General features: G+C 39.7%; 1 protein-coding gene across 1 annotated transcript in view; it reads right to left on the bottom strand.

Moving 5' to 3' along the window:
• Nucleotides 1–20,000, bottom strand: part of NEB (nebulin) — a 207,481-nt gene that overhangs the window by 50,212 nt on the left and 137,269 nt on the right. The window contains exons 93-105 of the mRNA XM_059393958.1: nt 19,828–19,932; nt 17,712–17,819; nt 16,047–16,160; nt 15,545–15,742; nt 15,135–15,239; nt 14,185–14,289; nt 13,216–13,323; nt 12,004–12,111; nt 11,011–11,118; nt 9,774–9,878; nt 9,572–9,676; nt 8,864–8,962; nt 8,406–8,516 (exon numbers count right to left, since the gene is read on the bottom strand). Of these exons, the coding sequence (XP_059249941.1) occupies nt 8,406–8,516; nt 8,864–8,962; nt 9,572–9,676; nt 9,774–9,878; nt 11,011–11,118; nt 12,004–12,111; nt 13,216–13,323; nt 14,185–14,289; nt 15,135–15,239; nt 15,545–15,742; nt 16,047–16,160; nt 17,712–17,819; nt 19,828–19,932 (1,479 nt within the window). The remainder of the gene's footprint in view (nt 1–8,405; nt 8,517–8,863; nt 8,963–9,571; nt 9,677–9,773; nt 9,879–11,010; nt 11,119–12,003; nt 12,112–13,215; nt 13,324–14,184; nt 14,290–15,134; nt 15,240–15,544; nt 15,743–16,046; nt 16,161–17,711; nt 17,820–19,827; nt 19,933–20,000) is intronic.

The following is a 20,000-nucleotide window of genomic DNA, read 5'->3' on the forward strand; positions in this document are numbered from 1 at the left end:
TTCACTGCAGAATTCTCTGTATTATGTTCATCTCCAGCCCAAATCTGCTTTTTTACCTATTTTGTCTACTTTGCAAAATGACTCCTCACTCTCCCAGGCATGCAGGCCAGAAACTTGAAGAGTCATCCTAGACTTCTCCCTCATTCCCATAACAAATGGTCATGAATTCTGGGCTCCTGACTTTGTGATGGCTTTTAAGTCCAATCCACCTTCTCCTTTCTCATAGACACAGCCCTAGCTCGGCCTCCTGTAATCATTTCTTCTCTTCTTCCTGTATCAGTCTCAAGATGCTCCTAAAAAACCTTCTGGGACACTTGAGTGGCTCAGTTGCTTAAGCAGCTGCCTTCAGCTCAGGTCATGATCCCAGTGTCCTGGGATCGAGTCCCACTTCAGGCTCCTTGCTTGGCAGGGAGCCTGCTTCTCCCTCTCCCTCTGCCTCTGCCTGCCACTCTGTCTGCCTGTGCTCACTCTCGCTCTTCTCTCTCTGACAAATAAATAAATAAAATCTTAAAAAAAAAAAAAGCACTTTAAAAACAAACAAAAAAAACCTTCCTAGGTCCTCCATTGGATCGCTCTGCATGGCTCATTTATCTTTCGCAAGTCTGAGAAGGCAATGTTCTTGAAGTTCAGATCTAATCATGCCTTAATGCTCAGAAATAGTTCCTCAGTGATTTTTCATCAAGTCCAATATGAAGATATTGGACTTCATGAGCTGGCTTCTATCTTATGTTTCTAGCCTCATTTCTCAACATTCTTCCACACTCCCTTTCTGCTATTTGAAACTGTTTCCAATTCATTCATCATATTGATGTTTGTTTCTCTTCACAGATATGGGCCCATGGAATGCAGGGGCTCGGGTCTATCATTCTTTTTTCACCTTGTACTTGGATAAAAGATCTGAAAAACAGTAGTCCTTTGATAAATGTTGACGGAGTTTCATACAGTGAGGCAAACTAGGAAGTACAAATGGGTAGCAAATAAACTCTAATTATCAATATAAATGCCTGTTGAACAGATAAAATATAGGAGATAAATAATATGTATATACATATGAAGGTGCATATCTATTTCTTTAAATATAAATTATATACAAGCATGAGTTGAAACGAAATATAGCTCATCTGCTTGGGGCTATTTTTTCCGTTACTTCTGAAAGAAAAGAGATAAATTAAATAAAAACTTACTATTTCTTTTGGACTAAATTTCAAATAAAGCAAGTCAAAAAACTCGTAGAATCTTATGGTTAAAAGGACCCTGAATCATCTACTCTAATCTTCTAGCTCAGGAAACTGGGGTATTGAATATATGAATTATACAAGGTCACACAACAAAGTGGAAATAAATCTGGGACTAAAACCCAACTCTCCCATACCACTCCAATGATTTTCTTCATATTATATTTCCCCCATACTTAGGTATGCATTGTTAATGCTTCTTTATTTTTTAAAATTTAAGTCATAGTTAGTTGACATGGAGTGCAATATATAGGTTTCTGGAGTAGAAGTCAGTGATTCATCACTAATGTAAAAGACCCAGTGCTCATCACATCAAGTGCCCTCTTTACTACCCCTCACCCATCTAGCCCATCCCTCACAGACCTCCCAGTTTATGTTTCCTGGGACAACATTCCCGATTGCTAGTACTATGAAGTATAAAAGTCAAGAATCTATACAACTCAAAAGCAATTCAAAAGTTGAGAACTCTACCTTCCTTTTGCCATCAAACTTTTTACTAAAACAGTGTTTTCCAAACTTTCCTGATCTGAAAAAAACCCAAAAGTCCTCATTAAAACAGATTTACAGGTTCTACCAAAGAACTTCTGAATCCAGAAAAGTGACTTCGATCAGTATTTTTTAGAATTCATTTAAACTAAATAAACTAAATTTCTCCCACCCACTATTTCCCATCTATGGCTAACACCATTTATATACACACACATTAGATTCCAAATATAAGAAAAGTCATATATTTATCTTTCTCTGACTTATTTCACTTCGCATAATGACCTTGAGGTCCATTCAAGTTGTGCAAATGGCAAGATTTTGTTCATTCTGGTATATGTGGCTGCCCCCTAAAGGACATCTCTTGGTCACTCAGCTGTGAAGGTCAGGAGAGCTTGTGTTCCTGGTGCCATGAGACTGTTATAACAAAGGTCACCCAGAAAGGAGCTCGTAGCCTTGCCTGGGAGTCTGATTTTTGCAACTCCAGCCAGAAGACACCTCTATGTCATCTAGCTCTAGTGGCTGGTAGGGCTTACTCTTGTGGGTTCCACAGGACTGTAACCAATAGGGAAAGAGTTCTTAAGTAGCTACTATCCCCAGGGCATAGCAAGAGACAACAGACCCACGAGCTCAGTCTTTCTGTAAAGAAGACGTGTTAGCTCATCATCATAATTGCAGCTTGAGGGGCAGGCTTTTTATTAAAAATGCATCTTGGGCTGACTAAAATACTTTTCAGAGAACTTAGAGGTCATTTATTATCTTCATCCTTACCCTCTACTATGCCTTTGAGTGCCAATATCTCCTGGAGGGAAGCTTTTTCACACCTGGTGCCTGATTTTTGTAGCTGCCAACCTGGGGATACCCCTTGAGTACCTGGCACAGATAGCCTGGAAGGCTCATATTTCTGGGTTCCACAGGACTATGGCAATTAGAAAGACAGTTCTTGGTAGGTTACCACCCCAAGGTCTTTCTGTGAAGGACACCTCTTTGCTTGTCCTGGAATTTTGGCCTGAGGCATAGGCTTTAGGTATGACACATATTTAGTGGCCTATGGAACTGCTAACAAGGAACGAAGTTGTAGATCCTATCCACAAAGGTATATGCTCTGCTTTTACCTTGCTCCAGCTTGCTGGTTTCATAGGGTTTATGCTTGTATTCCCTTAGGATTGTATGTATTTGCATACATTTAAAAGCTGATGCCTGAGGGTTTGGCTTCCAGTCCACCTAAATCTAGGTGCTGAGATCCTCCCCTTTGGGACACTGCAAGGTCTTGGCACATCCTCAACTACCCGGAACTATTAAAAATATAATAGGATACTTAAACAAGCATAAAGTTTCAAGAGAAAACTAAGAGTTGAGATGGGGTTGAACAACAAGTTTTACATCCTAAATGAGGCCTTCATTCAAGACTGGGAAAGGTGGTTGTTTCACTTATTGTATATAAATTAACACAGACAGTCAAGAAAAATGAAGGAAGAGGAATATGTTCCAAATGAAAGAATGAGATAAAACTAAGAAAAAAACCTTAATAAAATGGAGCTCATTTACTTGATAAAGAGTTTAACTTAACACTCATAAAGATGCTCATCAAACTGCAAAGAAGAATGAACACAGTGAGAATGCCAACAAAAAGATGGAAAATAAAAGAAAGTATCAAATAGAAGTTACAGAGCTGAAGAATACAATAACAACTGAAAAATTCATTTGAGGGGGTTGACAGCAGACTAGATAAAGCAGAAGAAAGGATCAGCCAACCTGAAGACAAGGCAGTGGAGCTCACCTAACCAGAGCAGCAAAAAGAGAAAAGAATAAAAAAGAAGTGAAGATAGCCTTAGGGACTTGTGGGACAGCATCAGATAGACTAACATTTGAATCACAGGGCTTCCAAAAGGAAAAGAGAGAAAGGAACAGAAATCTTATTTGAAAAAATAATGGCTGAAATATTAATTTCCCTAACCTGGGGAAGAAAACAGACATCCAGATCTAGGAAGCCCAAAGAATTCCAAATTAGGGCGCCTGGGTGGCTCAGTGGGTTAAGCCGCTGCCTTCGGCTCAGGTCATGATCTCAGGGTCCTGGGATCGAGTCCCGCATCGGGCTCTCTGCTCAGCAGGAGCCTGCTTCCTCCTCTCTCTCTCTCTGCCTGCCTCTCTGCCTACTTGTGATCTCTCTGAAAAAAAAAAAAAAAAAATCTTAAAAAAAAAAAAAAAAAAAAAAAAAGAATTCCAAATTAGAGGAACCCAGAGAAACCCAAAACAAGACACATGATAATTAAAATGTCAGAAGTTAAAGAGAAGAAGAAATTATTAAAAGCAGCAAGAGAAAAACTTGTTATATACATTAACCACCTACCCATACGATTATCAGCAGATTTTTCAGCAGAAACTGCACACCAGAGGGAGTGGCAAAATATATTCCAAGTGCTAAAAGAAAAAAACCTTCTGACCAAGACTACTATACTTGGCAAACTTCTCTTTCAGAAGTGAAGGAGAGAGAATTTCTTAGACAAGCAAAAGCTAAAGGAGTTCATCATCATTAAAGAAGCCTTAAAAGAGAGGTTAAAAAGATTTTTTTAAGCTGAAAAGAAAGGGTTCTAATTAGTGATAATAAATCTCACTGGAAAGGTATAGTATATATATATATGGTAAAGGTAGTGAATTAATCATGGTATAAAGGTTAAAAGACATTGTAAAAATAACTATGATTACATTTAGGTAAGAAATACATAAGATAAAAACATGTAAAATGCGACATTAAAAACATAAAACATGGCAGAGGGATTAATGTTGAGCTTTACAATAGGATCAAACTTCAGCTGTTATCAACTTAAAACAGACTGTTATAAATACCAGTTGTTACAAGTTGCTTCATGGTAATCATAAAGCAAAAACTGACAGAAATATACAAAAGAAAAGAAAGAAATATAAACATATCACTAAAAGGAATCATCAAATCACAAAGAGAGCAAAAGAAGAAAGGAAGAGAGAGGGACTACAAAAACAGCCAGAGAAAATTAATAAAACAGCAGTAAACATATACATAAAAATAATTAATCTATACATAAATGAACTAATTCTTAATTAAATAATTAATCTATATGTAAATGGACTAAATTCTCCCATCCTAAGACACAGAGTCTCCAAATGGATTAAAAAACCATGGATTAAAAAAATGGATTAAAAAATAATTAATCTAGGGACGCCTGGGTGGCTCAGTTGGTTAAGCAGCTGCCTTCGGCTCAGGTCATGATCCCAGCATCCTGGGATCAAGTCCCACATCGGGCTCCTTGCTCCGCAAGGAGCCTGCTTCTCCCTCTGACTCTGCCTTCCACTCTGTCTGCCTGTGCTTGCTCTCGCACTCTCTCTGACAAATAAATAAATAAAATCTTTTTTAAAAAATAATTAATCTATATGTAAATGGACTAAATTCTCCCATCCTAAGACACAGAGTGGCCAAATGGATTAAAAAACCAAAAAGTCAGACACTTAGCCAACTTAGCCTAGGTGTCTCTACTGAGACACCTAGGTGGCACAGTTGGCTAAGTGTCTGACTCTTGGTTTCAGCTCAGGTCATGATCTTGGGGTTGTGACATCAAGCCCTGTCAGGCTTCATCCTTAGCATGGAGTCTGCTTGAGATTCTCCCTCTCCCTTTGCCCCTCCCACTCAGGCCTGTGCTCTCTTTCTCTCTCTAAAATAGATGACTAAATCTTAAAAGAACATAAAATAAAAAATAAGACCTATCTATATACTGCTTATAAGAGACTCCTGTTATATGTAAGGACACAAAGAGACTGAAAATGAAGGGATAGAAAAAGATGTTCCATGCAAATGGAAACCAAAATAAAGGTGAAGTAGCTATATTTATATGAGACTAAACAGACTTTAAAGACTAATCAGAAACAAAAATGGGTATTATTACATAATGATAAAGGGGCCAATCTAACAAAAAGATATAATATTTGTAAGTATGCACCCAACAGAGGAATGCCCAGATATATAAAGCAATTATCAGCAGACCTAAACAGAGAAATAGCAATACAATAATAGTTGGGGACTTTAATACCCCACTTCCATCAATGCATAGATTATCCAGACAGAAAATCAATATGGAAACATTGCCCTTAAATGATAGAGTAGACCAGATATTCACAGAACATTCTATCTAAAAGCAATAGAATACATATTCTTTTCAAGTGCATAGAATAATTTCTTAAATAGATAGATTACATGTTACACCACAAAACAAGCCTCAATAAATTTAAAAGGATTAAAATCATATCATGCATCTTTTCAAACCACAATGGGACAAAACTAGAAGTTAATACATGAAGAAAGTTGGGAAATTCACAACTAGGTAGAGATTAAGTAGCATGATACTGAACAACAATGGGTCAAAGAAGAAATCAAGAGAAATTTTAAAAATCCTGAGACAAATGAAAATGTAACATTCCAAAAATTATGGGATACAGTTCTAAGGGGAAAGTTCATAACAATGCTTACCTCAAGAAACAAAAAAAGTCTCAAATAAACAACCTAACTTTACATTTCAAGTAACTTGAAAAAGAAAAGACAAATGAAGCCCAAAGTTAGTAGAAAGAAGGAAGTAAAATAAGGGAAGAAAAAAATAGAATACAAACAAAAAATGTAATGGAAAAGGTCAATGAAAGAGCTGGTTCTTTGAAAAGATAAACAAAATTAACAAACCTTTAGCTAGACTCACCAAGAAAGAGAGAGAACTCAAAATCAGAAAAAAAAAAAAGAGATATTATAACTGATACCATAGAAATACAAAGTATCAAAGAGACTACTATAAACAATTATGTGCTAAATAAATTGGACAATCAAGAAGAAATGGATAAATTCCTGGAACTATACAACATGCCAATGCTGAATCATGATGAAAGAGAAAATCTGAACAGACTGATTACTACTAAGGAGATTGAATCAATAATTAAAAATCTCCCAACAGGGGCGCTTGGGTGGCTCAGTGGGTTAAAGCCTCTGCCTTCGGCTCAGGTCATGATCCTAGGGACCTGGGATCGAGCCCCACATCAGGCTCTCCGCTCCTTGGGGAGCCTGCTTTCTCCTCTCTCTCTCTGCCTGCCTCTTTGCCTACTTGTGATCTCTGTCTGTCAAATAAATAAATAAAATCTTCAAAAAAAAAATATCTCCCAACAAATAAAAGTCCAAGATCAGAAGACCTCACTGGTGAGTTCTACCAAACATTCAAAGGATGAATCCCAATCTTTCTCAAAATCTTAAAAAAAAAAAAAAAAAAGAGAAGTGGATCAATATTTTATGAAGCTCATGTTATTCTTCCAATGAGGCAAGTGTGGGGAAAAATGAATTACTGAATAGCTATTTTTTTTCCTCAGTGTACATGCATAAGACATACAGAATCACAATAGGAACTGGGAAAAGGAGAAATTAAAAGTTTTAGATAATTCTGAATCCAAACACCCAACAAAAGTATTTTGGAGATACCAATAAGCACGTTAAGTTGCCATATCATGTTTTATTATGTGGCACTTGGAGGACCCCTGGATACTTAAAGCAGTGGTTTCCAACCCGGGCTGCATGTTAGAATCATTCTGGAGCAGCTAAAAGCATGCAGATGCTCAGACAGAGAGAATCAGAGTTGGGAGTTGGGAGTCTAGTCAGGATAGGTAAGAAATATTTCCCAGGAGATTCTGATACACAACCTGTGTGGAGAAGCACAACTTTGCTGAGAGAGAAGAACATAAGCATTCCTGGCTAAGTGCTGAAGCAATATAGCTAAGCTTCCAGCAAAGCAAAGGAGCTCAATGTATCATTTTAAAAGCTAAAGAATTCATCATCCTCTGCCTCTAGCTTACTAGGAGTTTAGCAAGCTGTGCACACCGCAGTGAGGACACTTGGTTTGCCAGGGCGTCTCTAAGTATAAGGGCATAAGTGATTCCTAATTAGCAGCCATTAGAAACACTGAAAATGGGAAATCAATGAAGTGGCCTGACAGCCAATGTGTGGGTCAACTTGGTGAAGTCTGATGAGAAGGGCCAACTCACCTAAAATAAGAAAGACCATTTACATTTGTGGAATGCCCTTACCTTTACAAAGCACATGGAGTCACTAGCAAACACGGACATCGATCATAGCCAAGGCACTATGGGATACACATCTAAACAATGTGGGGTCCACCTCTCAAAAGGAACCAAGAGTGTAGGTGAGAGCACAAGATCTATTCACAATTAGCTGCAATAAATCAGAAGCCTCAGGGCCAACTGAAAATGAAACAAAGTAGTCTAGAATCTGTTGAGTAGGTCACAGAGCAGGGAGCCATTAGAAGACTTTTCCATGGCGTTGCCATGATTAGGGTTTCTGATAGCAGGGATTAGAGAGTTTTGAAATAAATTCAGTTTGGAGACTGCAACAATAGCGTAAGACAGAAGGCCTTTCCAATTTATAAAATCGTGTCAACTCTCAGCAGTTCTCATCACAGGCAGTCAAATACTGATATCCTCATCTTATCAAAAGGGGACAAAATAAGTAAAATGAGGCAAAATGAGGTCAAATTTTCTTTACTTCCTTACATATGGGAGGCACTCTGTAATTAAAGGCAGAGGGGAGATTTTTTGCTGAGTGTGGTGGCCTGAAAAATAGCCACCAGAGGAACAAGTCACTTGTAGTGACAGGTTCAGCATTCTTACCTCGCTCAGATGTGTCTTCAGTTCCTGCACTTTTCTGTATTCCGGAGTGTCAAGCACCACTTTGTACTTGTCTCGCATCTTCCTTGCCTTATCGGTGTACAGGTAGTTAGACTTGAAAACACAACAGAAATACAAGTTAATCGATCATTTAAGGAATTGCATGCCACAGTCACACACTACCTTTCATGCGGTTGGCACGTGCAACTTGAGCAGGGCTTTCATGTCCCTGGATGTCTTCCCATCTCAACAAAGATGACTGTCATTTCACTGAGTTCATCAGCTTTCACAGAGGCACATATCAGTTTAGGTGAGTCACGAATGGTTCAAATCGGTTAATGGTAAACTTCCTCTTAAAAGTAGCTGCAGGCAAAGATTTTCTGTCCAGCACCTTGCAGCTGGTGACAGGATATATGGAAGCTGTGTGGGGATAGCTATGTGCCGTGAAGGTGTGCACTCACCCAGAGTTTGCGCAGGTGCCGTGAGCGGACCATGTCGGGAGTGTCATACAGGAGGCAGCCCAGTCCCCTGAGGATCTGCAAGTCCTCTTTATATTTAATCTGCGTGGCAGAAACAGAAATACAGCTGGCCATGAGTAACTATAAACCAGGAACAAATAAGACAGAGTAGTGACACTTTTCTACTGAAAGTTTTCTTTCTGGTTGAACACACTCACACTGTATTCTTTGTTTGTGTGCACCTAAATGAATCACAGGTTTTAAAATTTAATATCTAATCTGAGCTGAGGAGAACACTGATATTTGTTATTATTAAATTGATGGGAGAAAAGCATAGAATAAATGGAATGGGCTTGTAGGAGAAGGAAATATTTAAGGAGAAAAAAAATGGCAGGAGGAAGTTGTTAAAGGGGTGGGAGAGGGGATGAGCAGATCAAAGACACGGAAGAGGATCCAGGACACAGGCCATGTAGAGTGAGAAGCTGGTAAGAATTCAGTGTTGAATGCAGGATGGTGGTGAGCAATTCTTGTAATTCCCAAGTGGTCCTCTTACTACCATTTCCATAGCTGGAGAAATGTGGGATTCTGCTTCCACACAATTTCACCTCCAAGTTGTATATTCAGTTTAGAAGTACTCAGTGCAGAAGGATATTCAAAGGCCACTGGCTGGCTTACATGTGGACAGCCTCTTGTCCCTTATGAGATGCTTACATCACTGGTGATGTCTCCCACGTAGCGGCAATGGATCACTTGGGGTGTGTATGGCATTGAGATCATGTGGCCTCGCATCTTGAATAAGTCTGATTTGTAGATCAACTAGAAAAATACCCAGAAACACACACATCAGAGACCAAATTGTTGACAGTCCATGGGTTCCACAGCCTGTCGTCCTCTCTCCTATGAAAATACCCACCTCACTGACAGCCTCTTGTGTCTTCTTGACTTGGCGGATTTCAGGAGTGTCGGGAGTTGTGTGGATCTTGTCTTTCAGTTTGTGGTACAATTGGCGATACAATCTCTACATTAGAAGAAAAACCATTCCAGGTATTTAGTGTTAGGAAGATGAAGGCATCTGTTGACTAATCAACAATCAAATATTCTACATAAAGAGCCATGAGAAGGGCAATTAAGGATAAAGAAAGGGGCTGAGATTAGGAAAAAAGAGAAAATGGTAGTTATTTGATTTAGATGAAGAATTTTGAGCACAAAGTCTTCCACATTCTATCAGACGATTGGATAGGATCAGATATACAAACCAATCATTTATATGGAAAATGAGGGTCATGAGTCAGACTAAAATGTAAATTTATTAAATATTTTTTAATACAAATGTCAAAAGATAAATTAATACACATTATAATTTATGAATGAGATCTCTACGATGGCACTGCCAAATACAGAAAAATGTTGCCAATGGATTCAAGTATCAAAATGGTAGCTAAAAGGACTCTTTTATTCCTTGCTAATGCATAAATTTATAAGAGACAGTAAACCCTTAATGCACTTCAAACAAAGCCGTAGTCTTTACTTTTTATTTTTTAAACTTAAGTTCAATTAATTAACATATGATGTGTTACTAGTTTCAGAGCTAAAGTTTAGTGATTCATCAGTCTTATATAACACTCAGTGTTTGTTGCATCATGTGCCTCCTTAATGTCCATCACCCAGTTATCCCATCTGCCAACCCCCCTCCTCTCCAGCAACCCTGTTTGCTTCCTATGTTTAAGAGTCTCTTGTGGTTTGTCTCTATGATTTTTCAAAAAGATTTTATTTATTTATTTGACAGAGAGAGACAAAGCAAGAGAGGGAACACAAGCAGGCCACCTGCTGAGCAAGCAGCCCAATGCAGGGTGCCATCCCAGGACCCCGGAATCACGACCCAAGCCAAAGGCAGACACCGAACAACTGAACCACCCAAGCGCCCCTCCCTCTATGATTTCGTCTTGTTTTATTTTTTCCTCTCTTCCCCTATGATCCTCTGTTTTTTAAGCTCCACATATGAGCGAGTTTCTTAACCCACTAAGCCACCCAGGTGCCACAATGAGTGAATTACTTAAATTCCACATATTGTATTTATCTGATTGTCTTATTTCAAAGCCATGGTCTTTGAAACTCAATTATTTCCCCCACAGAATCAACATTCACAGTACCTCACTGGTAACATCGTTGACCCTCCGGACATGGACAAATGGAACGTCTTTGGGCCCAAGGGTATATCCGTTTGCCTTGATGTGTTCATAAACTTCTTTGTATTTGAACTGGAAAAGCAAAGTCAGAATAAGTCCACTGATGGGTAAATAGAGAGTAGCTCAACATTTCTCAAATAGAAAAAGCTGTTGCTTTCATTTGAAAATTACTCTCTAGGATTAAGTATAAGGAAAAGTCACTGACAAATTTTAATAGTAATCTGAACCCTGAAAATTATTTTGTTGACTAATAAAGCCACGTCCAGAAAGGAATAAAATTCAGTGTTGCCTAGATAAATCTGTTTGTAGCCAGGTATGAAAAATATGAGAAAAAAACTCTACTTTTAGTCCCAGTACAGTTAGGAAATTAGGAAGTGCAAAGAAACGAGAGACTACTTTTGAGACTGATGAATGGCGTTATAGACTGATTTTTAAAAAATGACATGTGAGATAATTAAATCTGCAACTCTCTGCTTTGGAAACCATAATTTGGGGCCCCTGGCTTTTGGACACTGCCTGGCCAGCAGCTAGGCAAGAAGTCCTTTCTTTTCCAAAGGAATACACAGTGATGTTAGATCTTGAAGATAGTATTATGGCCACATATTAGCAGGATGTGTACGAAGCTCTGTTTCTGGTATATGGCTTGGAATGGTTCAGGATGAATCAGTGCTAATATCAACAGAAATAGAGGCAGGATGACAGCCATGAACCCTAAGCCAAGGTAAATGACTTATGCAGATACAATCCCATAAAAGTCCCATACGAATCCACTGGGCTACCCAGGCATTGCCAAATTTCAATTTCACAGCACCGCTAGGAAACACACTGTCTCCCATTCTCTAGTCCCACCATTACATCATATTGAACCTTCAAGGTGTGACCAGGGCATTAGAGCGGCTAATAATGAATATTAGTGCCCCCCCCTTCAAACCCCATCTTAATGAGGAGACCACTCACATAACTGCTCATGTATCGGGTGTCTTTGGCATGTCTGAAGTGAGGGGTGTCACCTGGAAGCCTATATCCAGTAGGCAGAGAGCGCCGGCCAGCATCTCGGTACAGACCCTGCCAGAAGGAGGAAAAGTGGGTTAATCACATCTACATCAAATAACTTATCTAAGTTAAACAAGTCACATGCAGCTCACGTTAGATTTTCAGTTAGATACATCCTGTCCTTATGTTCACTATACTGATTTCAGGAAGAAATTAAGTAAGTTTTCTAAGGGTCAGGCAACGAATCAATTTTTCTCTTAACCTGTTTTTGAGAGAGAGAGCAATGAGTGAAGGGGCTCATAGGAAATAATTCTTCTATGTTTTGAATGTATATATTCCCAGTTAGCTGCATGGTATCTAGGAAGAAAATGGGAAAAGTAGAGAAAACAGGTAGTCAGGGTTGTCTCTGCCATTAACCCCCCCTCACCCTTTGGAGATATCCACGTCATTACCAATCCCTGAGAGAATCATGGTTATAAGGCACATCTTTGGAATGCCATCCTCCCCATAAACACAGTGTCCTGATGTCAGGCTGGGAAAAGGTCAGGATACTCTTATTCCTGGCAGAAGGGGGAAAGAAGTTTCTGACTATGACCTTAAATAGTCTGTTTTTTTTGGGAGAGCTCCAGGAGTAGGAATAGTATTTGAAATATTAAAAATAAATTAAAACCAAATTACTTTTAACATTCAATGTAGGAGACTAACATTGAAGGTTGAGACCAAAGTAGCATGACCAGATGACACAGACTAGGAATATGAAATATGTGAGTGGAATCCAGTTTCCTTCTCTTCTGAATTCCAACAGTAACTTCTAGCCCTCTCTCTCATTGTTAGTAGTCTTTTGTGTTTATATGCCTTGCCTTTATCATCTTGGTTTTGAGTTTTTTTGAGCCAGAGATAGGGGGTTGCCTTTCTTCACTGTGTCTTGTAAACACTACTCTTAAAAAGCCCATTTCTTGCTTGGTATAAAGATCCTGCCAGCCAAGAGGGAAGACAGACTATGCTTCTTTCTTTGACTTTTTTAAACTCATGGGAATGGAAGAGCATTTACAATGGACAAGTTCCGGCTGAGATAATGCCCAGGCCAAAGCGGTTTCCATGGAAGCCAGCGGCCTGGCCCTTGTAGGCTGCCTCTTGGAGTTCTGCTGGGCACCGCGTTAGGTTCGCACTGCTCACCTCACTCTGGAGCTTGTAGGCATGAAGGGCCCGCTCCAGATCCACAGTTTTCGTTGTTGGAGCCACTTTGCCCCTGACACTGTGCACATAGTCATGGTGGTAAACAGCCTGTGTGCAGAGAGAAGAGGAGTCAGTTGGTTTTCCCAGCGGCACTGCTGGGAAGAAGCAAAATAAATGGAAACCCAGTCTCTCTTAAATAAAATAAAATCATAATAAGTAGCCTTCTTCCCTCTGGCCAGAGAAATCTGATCTATTATTGGTCTTACCAGTGGGACCACAACCAGCGTGTGGACCCCCACACTGAGAGTGATGGGGAAGACACCGCTGAGGCAGGGGAGGAAGAGCGGGCATTTTACCACTGTAAGTTTCAAAATAAGTAGGCTTGAACATTCTAACTCACTGGTAGCAATCCCTGTTTACTAATTAACCTGCGGGGTTAGTTTAAAAAAAAAAGAGAGAAAAAAGGCAGCTTTGCGGGCTGCTTTGGGCCGGTCCTGCCCGCACGGCGTCAGACGCGACAGCAGAATGGCGCCCGCAGCGCACACAGAAGCACGTGGAGGCACAGCTGGGCCGGCTCCGCCCACGCCGCCCGGACGATGCGCAGTAGAGGCCGGACCCCGCCCCCTCCCTCACTTGGAGCCTGTCCCCTCACTCTACCACAGTCCGCTCTAGTTGCTCAGCAGGCTTCCGCAGCCAGACAGAACTGTTGCTCTTGACACAAGGATACAAAATGCAACTTTAAAGCAAAAAGCTCTCAGACACCGAGGATTCCATACAGTGAGGCTGCTGACACTGCCACCCTGGGGACTGATTGAACGCGCCAGGCTTTTAGCAAACAAGAACAGACTCTCTAAGGCGCAACTCTGGTCTCCCAGTTACAAAAGGCCACTTTTTTTTTTTTTTTTTTTTTTTGGGCCACTGTGGCCCCATCTTTATTACTGTCCGCATGACTTCCCTGGAGGCACTCACATCACTTAGTTGTTTCCCACTTTTGACAGCCTGCACGTAGACTGGAGTATCAGTGACCAGCTTGTAGTCATTCCTCGTTTTCTGCGCATGAGATTTGTACTTGATCTGCGGAGAGGAATAAATTAAGCCTGTGTTAGATGGTTCACTGTATGAGAAACTGCCGCTTTCACAGAGAGTCGTGTTCCTTTTAACTCAAGACATTTACTTTCATTAGCACTTAATCAACCAGGAGGCATTTGAATTTTATGATAATCTGCATAATTAATGCTTACAGTCATATGGAGCTTCCAGAGCATTCTAGCAGGTGAGGAACATTTAAGCTTTTTTTTTTTTTTTACTGAAATCTTGTACAGCATTAATTTGCTCAGCAAAGCCTCCCTTTTTTAAAAAAAGATTTTATTTATTTGACAGAGACATAGCGAGAGGGAACAGAAGCAGGGGAATGGACACAGAGGGAGACGCAGGCTTCCTGCAGAGCAGGGAGCCTGATTCGGGGCTCGATCCCAGGACCCTGGAATCATGATCTGAGCTAAAGGCAGATGTTGAACGACTGAGCCACCCAGGCACCCCAAATTCTCTCTTTATAAACAGATCCTGTATATAAGCATCACAAACACCTCACAAATGGAATTTTCCTAATATGAGAGTTATGGGTTTGATATATCTGAAATAATCCAAATGTAGACAGAAGAGCCAGGGGTCCTTTCTTCATGAGAGGACAATAGGACAGCTTGACTGCTTTGCTTAATAGGAAAGCTACACGCATTACTGAGAAATGGGTGTTCTCTGCTCCTTGGCATCTTTCTCCAGCTCTGCCACCCTCAACACCACTTAAGACATAGCTGGTCTGTGACAATGTCCGTAACTCTCCCTTTGACTAGACTATGTAGAAAAAAGGAAATATATTAGAAAAGAAAAAAAAAAAAAACTAAAAAACCAGGCAAACTCACATCGTTCCGTAGATCATAAGCATGTTTGGCGTGAAGAATTTCAGGAGTGTCCCAGATATAGCAACCAATGCCTTTTAGCCAGTTAAGGTCATCCTTGTACACAATCTAAAGGATTGTAGCAGATAGATGGAATCAGGGAAAAAAAAAGTGACACTAACTTAAACACCAAAAATATGGACACCCTCTGGATCCAGGATGACTTTATGGAATGAACATCAAGAGGCATCATGTGATGAGGCTGAGGATGCCAGGGAAACAGTGGCCCACAGAGCCCTGCTTTGAGGGACAGACCCATGGGTGCAGAGGAAAGCAATCCCAGGAGAAGGAGGTGAAGACACAAGTGAGTCTGCTTCCCTTCAGGATGGCTGTGCGAGGCCAGGGAGGAGGACCTTCATGAGCAGTAGACTTACATCGCTGATCTGATCCGTGACTTTCCTGACGTGGCTGTTGACTTGCAAGTCAGGGTGGCAAATCCACTCATGGAGATGGAGGCGGTAGTCAATCTCACTGACTTTCTTCTGAGAATCCTTAGCAGTAACCATCTCAACCATGTCAGGCACAGTGTGGATTTTCATCTTGTTCTTTTCATAAACTGATCTGTAGAGGCGCTGTGAAGATAAAATAACATGCCAATTACACAGGGAATTGTGCAAGGTATCATGGCAATAAACGCCTTTCTTATGCCCTGGAGGAGTCAGGGTAAATGACTATAGCCATCAGGTGTTACCTGGAATTTTCTGACACTTTCTATAGATTCATGGGGGTGGGGTAAACAGCATGTGCTGAAATGACACTTGCTTCTTCACATATGTACAGTCAGGGCCATGGGCATGACTAGGCAATGTTCTGATTTATGACAGATGGCTATACTGCCTGGCCTTGATTTGAAGTAAGGCCTTCGGGATTACTTACATCAATGTTAAACTTGCCGACTCTCAGGCAGCGTGCTGTATTTGGATCATCCTCAACACTTTTTGGTAAAGTATAAAGAGCTTTGAATTTCTCATATTCTTCTCGATATTTGATCTACAGAGAAAAAGTACAAAGGAAGGAAAAAGTTATTTTAGTTACTATTTTAAAAATGTCTATACCCATACTTGTACTACTATTGCTGCTACACCTAACTTATTTTACAGATTATGTAATTTTTAAATAATCTCTTCCAGGATAATGATTTTGCTTTTCTTAACCATGAATAAAAGATAAAAAATGTGATCCGAATTTCTTTGTTTTTAGTGACTGACAAGCCTAATGCTAAAGAGACACAGTCCTTGAATTTCAGAGTTTATAAAGTTTTCAAAAAATACATTGTAACCAATGTTTATGGGGAAACTAACTTTTGCTTCTTAAGCCATATTGCCTATGAATTAATGCTCCAGGATTTCATGAACTAGGAGAGAAGCCTCTTAAAAAGACTAAAATCCAAACTCCTAGTACATGACAAAAGAACAATCCTCATTACTTAGAGGCCCACATCTTAGTTAAGGGGAAAAAAAGGAAGATAGGAGTATTTGTGTCAGAATTGCAGTGAAGCTCTTTGCTAACTGGAAATCAACCAAAATTCCCAACAGAATTTCCTAGAATATTAGTTCACGTGCTCCTTACATCTAAACCATTCCTCAATTATAAAGAAGATAGTATTCAAAGGCACCTTTTTTTTTAAAGGAAAAAAAAAAAAAAACACTGTTGAAATTCTTTTAAAGAATTATGCCCCATCCTGTTTCAAAAACAAGTTGCTGAAAATTCTGCTTATATGGTTTTTTTTCATGACTAAAGGAGAAAATCTCTGATGAGCTTTCTGAGTTCTATACACAAAACTTTTCTTCCCAAGTGAAATTTGTCCCTTTGGGCTACTCTGTTTGCAGTCCTCCAAACAGACTTGGGTCTGGGCAAAATCACATATATTAGTTTTTCCTCCAGGTAGAAATTAAATTAATTCCATATATATTTAACACAAATTAAATTAATTCCACATATTGTCTAACAAAGTCTTTTCCTAAATATGCATCTCTAGGCCTATTAGGAAGAAGTGAAATCAAGTTATTGAATCACTAGTATTTAAATGAATAGAACCGAATTGAAATGATATACTGTATTGCCATTAGGTAGCAGCACATAGTCTTCTGTAAAACACTGTCAGAAGGAACTCACGTAAACTTCAGCTGTCTGTGAACTCGCAACATAAAATAAATTTCTCACTGTGGGTTGTGGTAGAAAAAGAGATCTACAGTGCTATGTGAAATTCACAATTAATTTACAATTATGAATTAATTCACAGTTAAGAGGTAGAAGTTTCTAAAAGAGGTTATCTTTCTAAAAGGAAATGGCTTATCAGGACTGCAATGAAGGTTATAGGGAATTTTACAATTAAAGGCTTTACTTAATATTTTAGGCATAAAGGGTTAAAGTTCCTACAACTTAATATTGTATCTAAATATCGCATGTAATTTAAGATTTTCTTTTATAATATATATAAACATATATATAACACGTGAATTAGCCAGAAAGATACTAGGAGCAGAGAACAGGGGAAGTCAGAGGGTGGGTGGGAGGTTATCACCTTTGCACTTGACTTACATTGCTGGCCAGGTGCTTCTGGTTCTTGGCATGTGTCAGGGACATGGTGCTGGTAGGCAAGATGTAGCTGGTGGCTTTCACTTTATCCCAAGCCTCCTTGTACAGGTTCTGTAGGGGTTAAAAATTATCTTGTGAATATGGAAAAATGCATTCTGGTTGGCTCTTGAGGGGATCCTTCCTGTATCTGCCTTTTTCAGACACTCCTTAACACCTCATGATCTTCATACTCAGTAGGATCCAAGTACCCCTCAGTGAATAACAGGTTTAATGCCATGACTGTAATTCCACACTCCATTATTTTGTTCTCTACCGTAGTACTTATCACTGTTTGGCAGTTATCATGGGGTGATAAAGAACTTTTCTATATTTTGACCGCTGCAGTGACTACATGATTATGTATTTGTAAAGCCATAGTACACACACCACAGGGAGTGACTTTTACTGTACATAAATTAAAATAGTTTTTGATTCATTTCCCATAAGTCTAGGAAATTCTGAAGGATGAAAACCACTACTAAAATCTATTTATCCTTTCCTAGTTTTTTGTAGCTAGTGGGAGCTCAAAAAATATTCTCACTCCTAGGTATTTATTTACTCAAGAGAAATGAAAACTTACATATACACAAAAACCTATACTCAAATGTATATAGCAGCTCTATTCATAATTGTCAAAAACTAGAAACAACTCAGATGTCCTTTGACCTTGAATGGATCAACAATTGTGGTACATTCATGCAGCGGAATACTATTCTGCAATAAGAACAATAAACTACTAGTTTGTATGGCAATGTGTGTGTAGTGCATGCATTTTGCTAAGAGAAAGAGCCAGACCTGATAGCTACATCCTTCGTAATTTCATCTACATGACATTCTGGAAAAGGTTTTTAAAAGTTGTGTTTTTTTGTTTGTTTGTTTGTTTGTTGTTTTAACTGGTGCAGACAATATCTCTATGGATGTCTAGGGAGAGAAGGGAAGCAAGAGGCAAATTTTGAGGCGATAGAGAGGTTTTCAGTATTTTCATTGTAATGGTGAATACATGACTCTTTGCATTTGTTAAAAGCCAGAGAGGCACCTTGGTGGCTCAGTTGTTAAGCATCTGTCTTTGCCTCAGGTCATGATCCCAGGGTCATGATCCTGGGTCATGATCCCAGGGTCATGGGATTGAGGCCAGCATTGGGCTCCCTGCTTGCTGGGAAGACTACTTCTTCCTCCCCCACTCCCCCTGCTTGTGTCCCCCCCCCCCCCCCCCTGTGTTTCTCTCTGTCAAATAAATAAATAAAATCTAAAAAAAAAAAAAAAAAAAAGCCATAGTACTTCGCCTGCCTGGATGTCTTGGTGGGTTCAGCATCTGCCTTCAGCTCAGGTCCTGATGAGCCCTGAGGGGGAGGGTGGGGTCCCTGCTCAGCTGGAAGTCTGCTTCTCCCTCTTCCTTTGCCCCTACTCCACAGATGCTATCTCATTCTTTCTCTCTCTCTCTCATATAAAATCTTTTTAAAAATATTTACTTATTTAACAGAGAGATAGAGCACAAGCAGGGGTAACAGCAGGTAGAGGGGGAAGCAGACTCCCCACTGAGCGGGAGCCTGAGCTTAACCTAGGGAGCCACACAGATGCCACTAAATAAAATCTTAAAAAAAAAAAAAAAGAAAGAAAAAAAGCCATAGGGGCTTTACAGAGAATTCTAGTAGAGAATTGCTGGAATTCTCTACTATTTTTGCAATTTTTCTGTAAATCTAAAATGCTTTAAAAATGAAGTTTGAAAAATGTTTGTTGAATTAACCAGTTCAGAGGAGGAAAAAAAGGAGTGTCTTTGTAGGCTGTAAGCCAGTGGCCCCTGGCAAAGCCAGGCAAGGACGAGCTCAGGGTCAGTGTAGCATAGCTTCAACCCTACCCGCCTGCCGTAAGGGAACAGCAACTGAGTTTGTTCAACTGCTGGAGATGGTGCAATACTCCACTTGGGCTGGCTCAACTGGGACTAGGACTACTGGTAGGATAAAGGAGGAATTGGAAGGTTCCTGAAAAAACTGGAAAAACCTTTGGGGGTAAGGTGCCTATCCCAACTATTCCCTATCGTCTCTGAAGGAGAATAAAGACAAAGATGAAAAAAGGAACTCACGCTGCTATAAAGACTCTTCAGGTTCTTGGTTCTGTCGTAATCCACTGTTTCTAGAACAGTCGTGTATTTGTCCTTAATCTGATGGTAATTTTCTTTATATTTCACCTACACACACAAAAGATGGGTTATTCTTTCCCGCTCTTCGCAAGTGCGTAGAGCTAACAAGGACTCAT

Source organism: Mustela nigripes, chromosome 3 (assembly GCF_022355385.1).
Source record: "Mustela nigripes isolate SB6536 chromosome 3, MUSNIG.SB6536, whole genome shotgun sequence".
NCBI lineage: Eukaryota > Metazoa > Chordata > Mammalia > Carnivora > Mustelidae > Mustela > Mustela nigripes.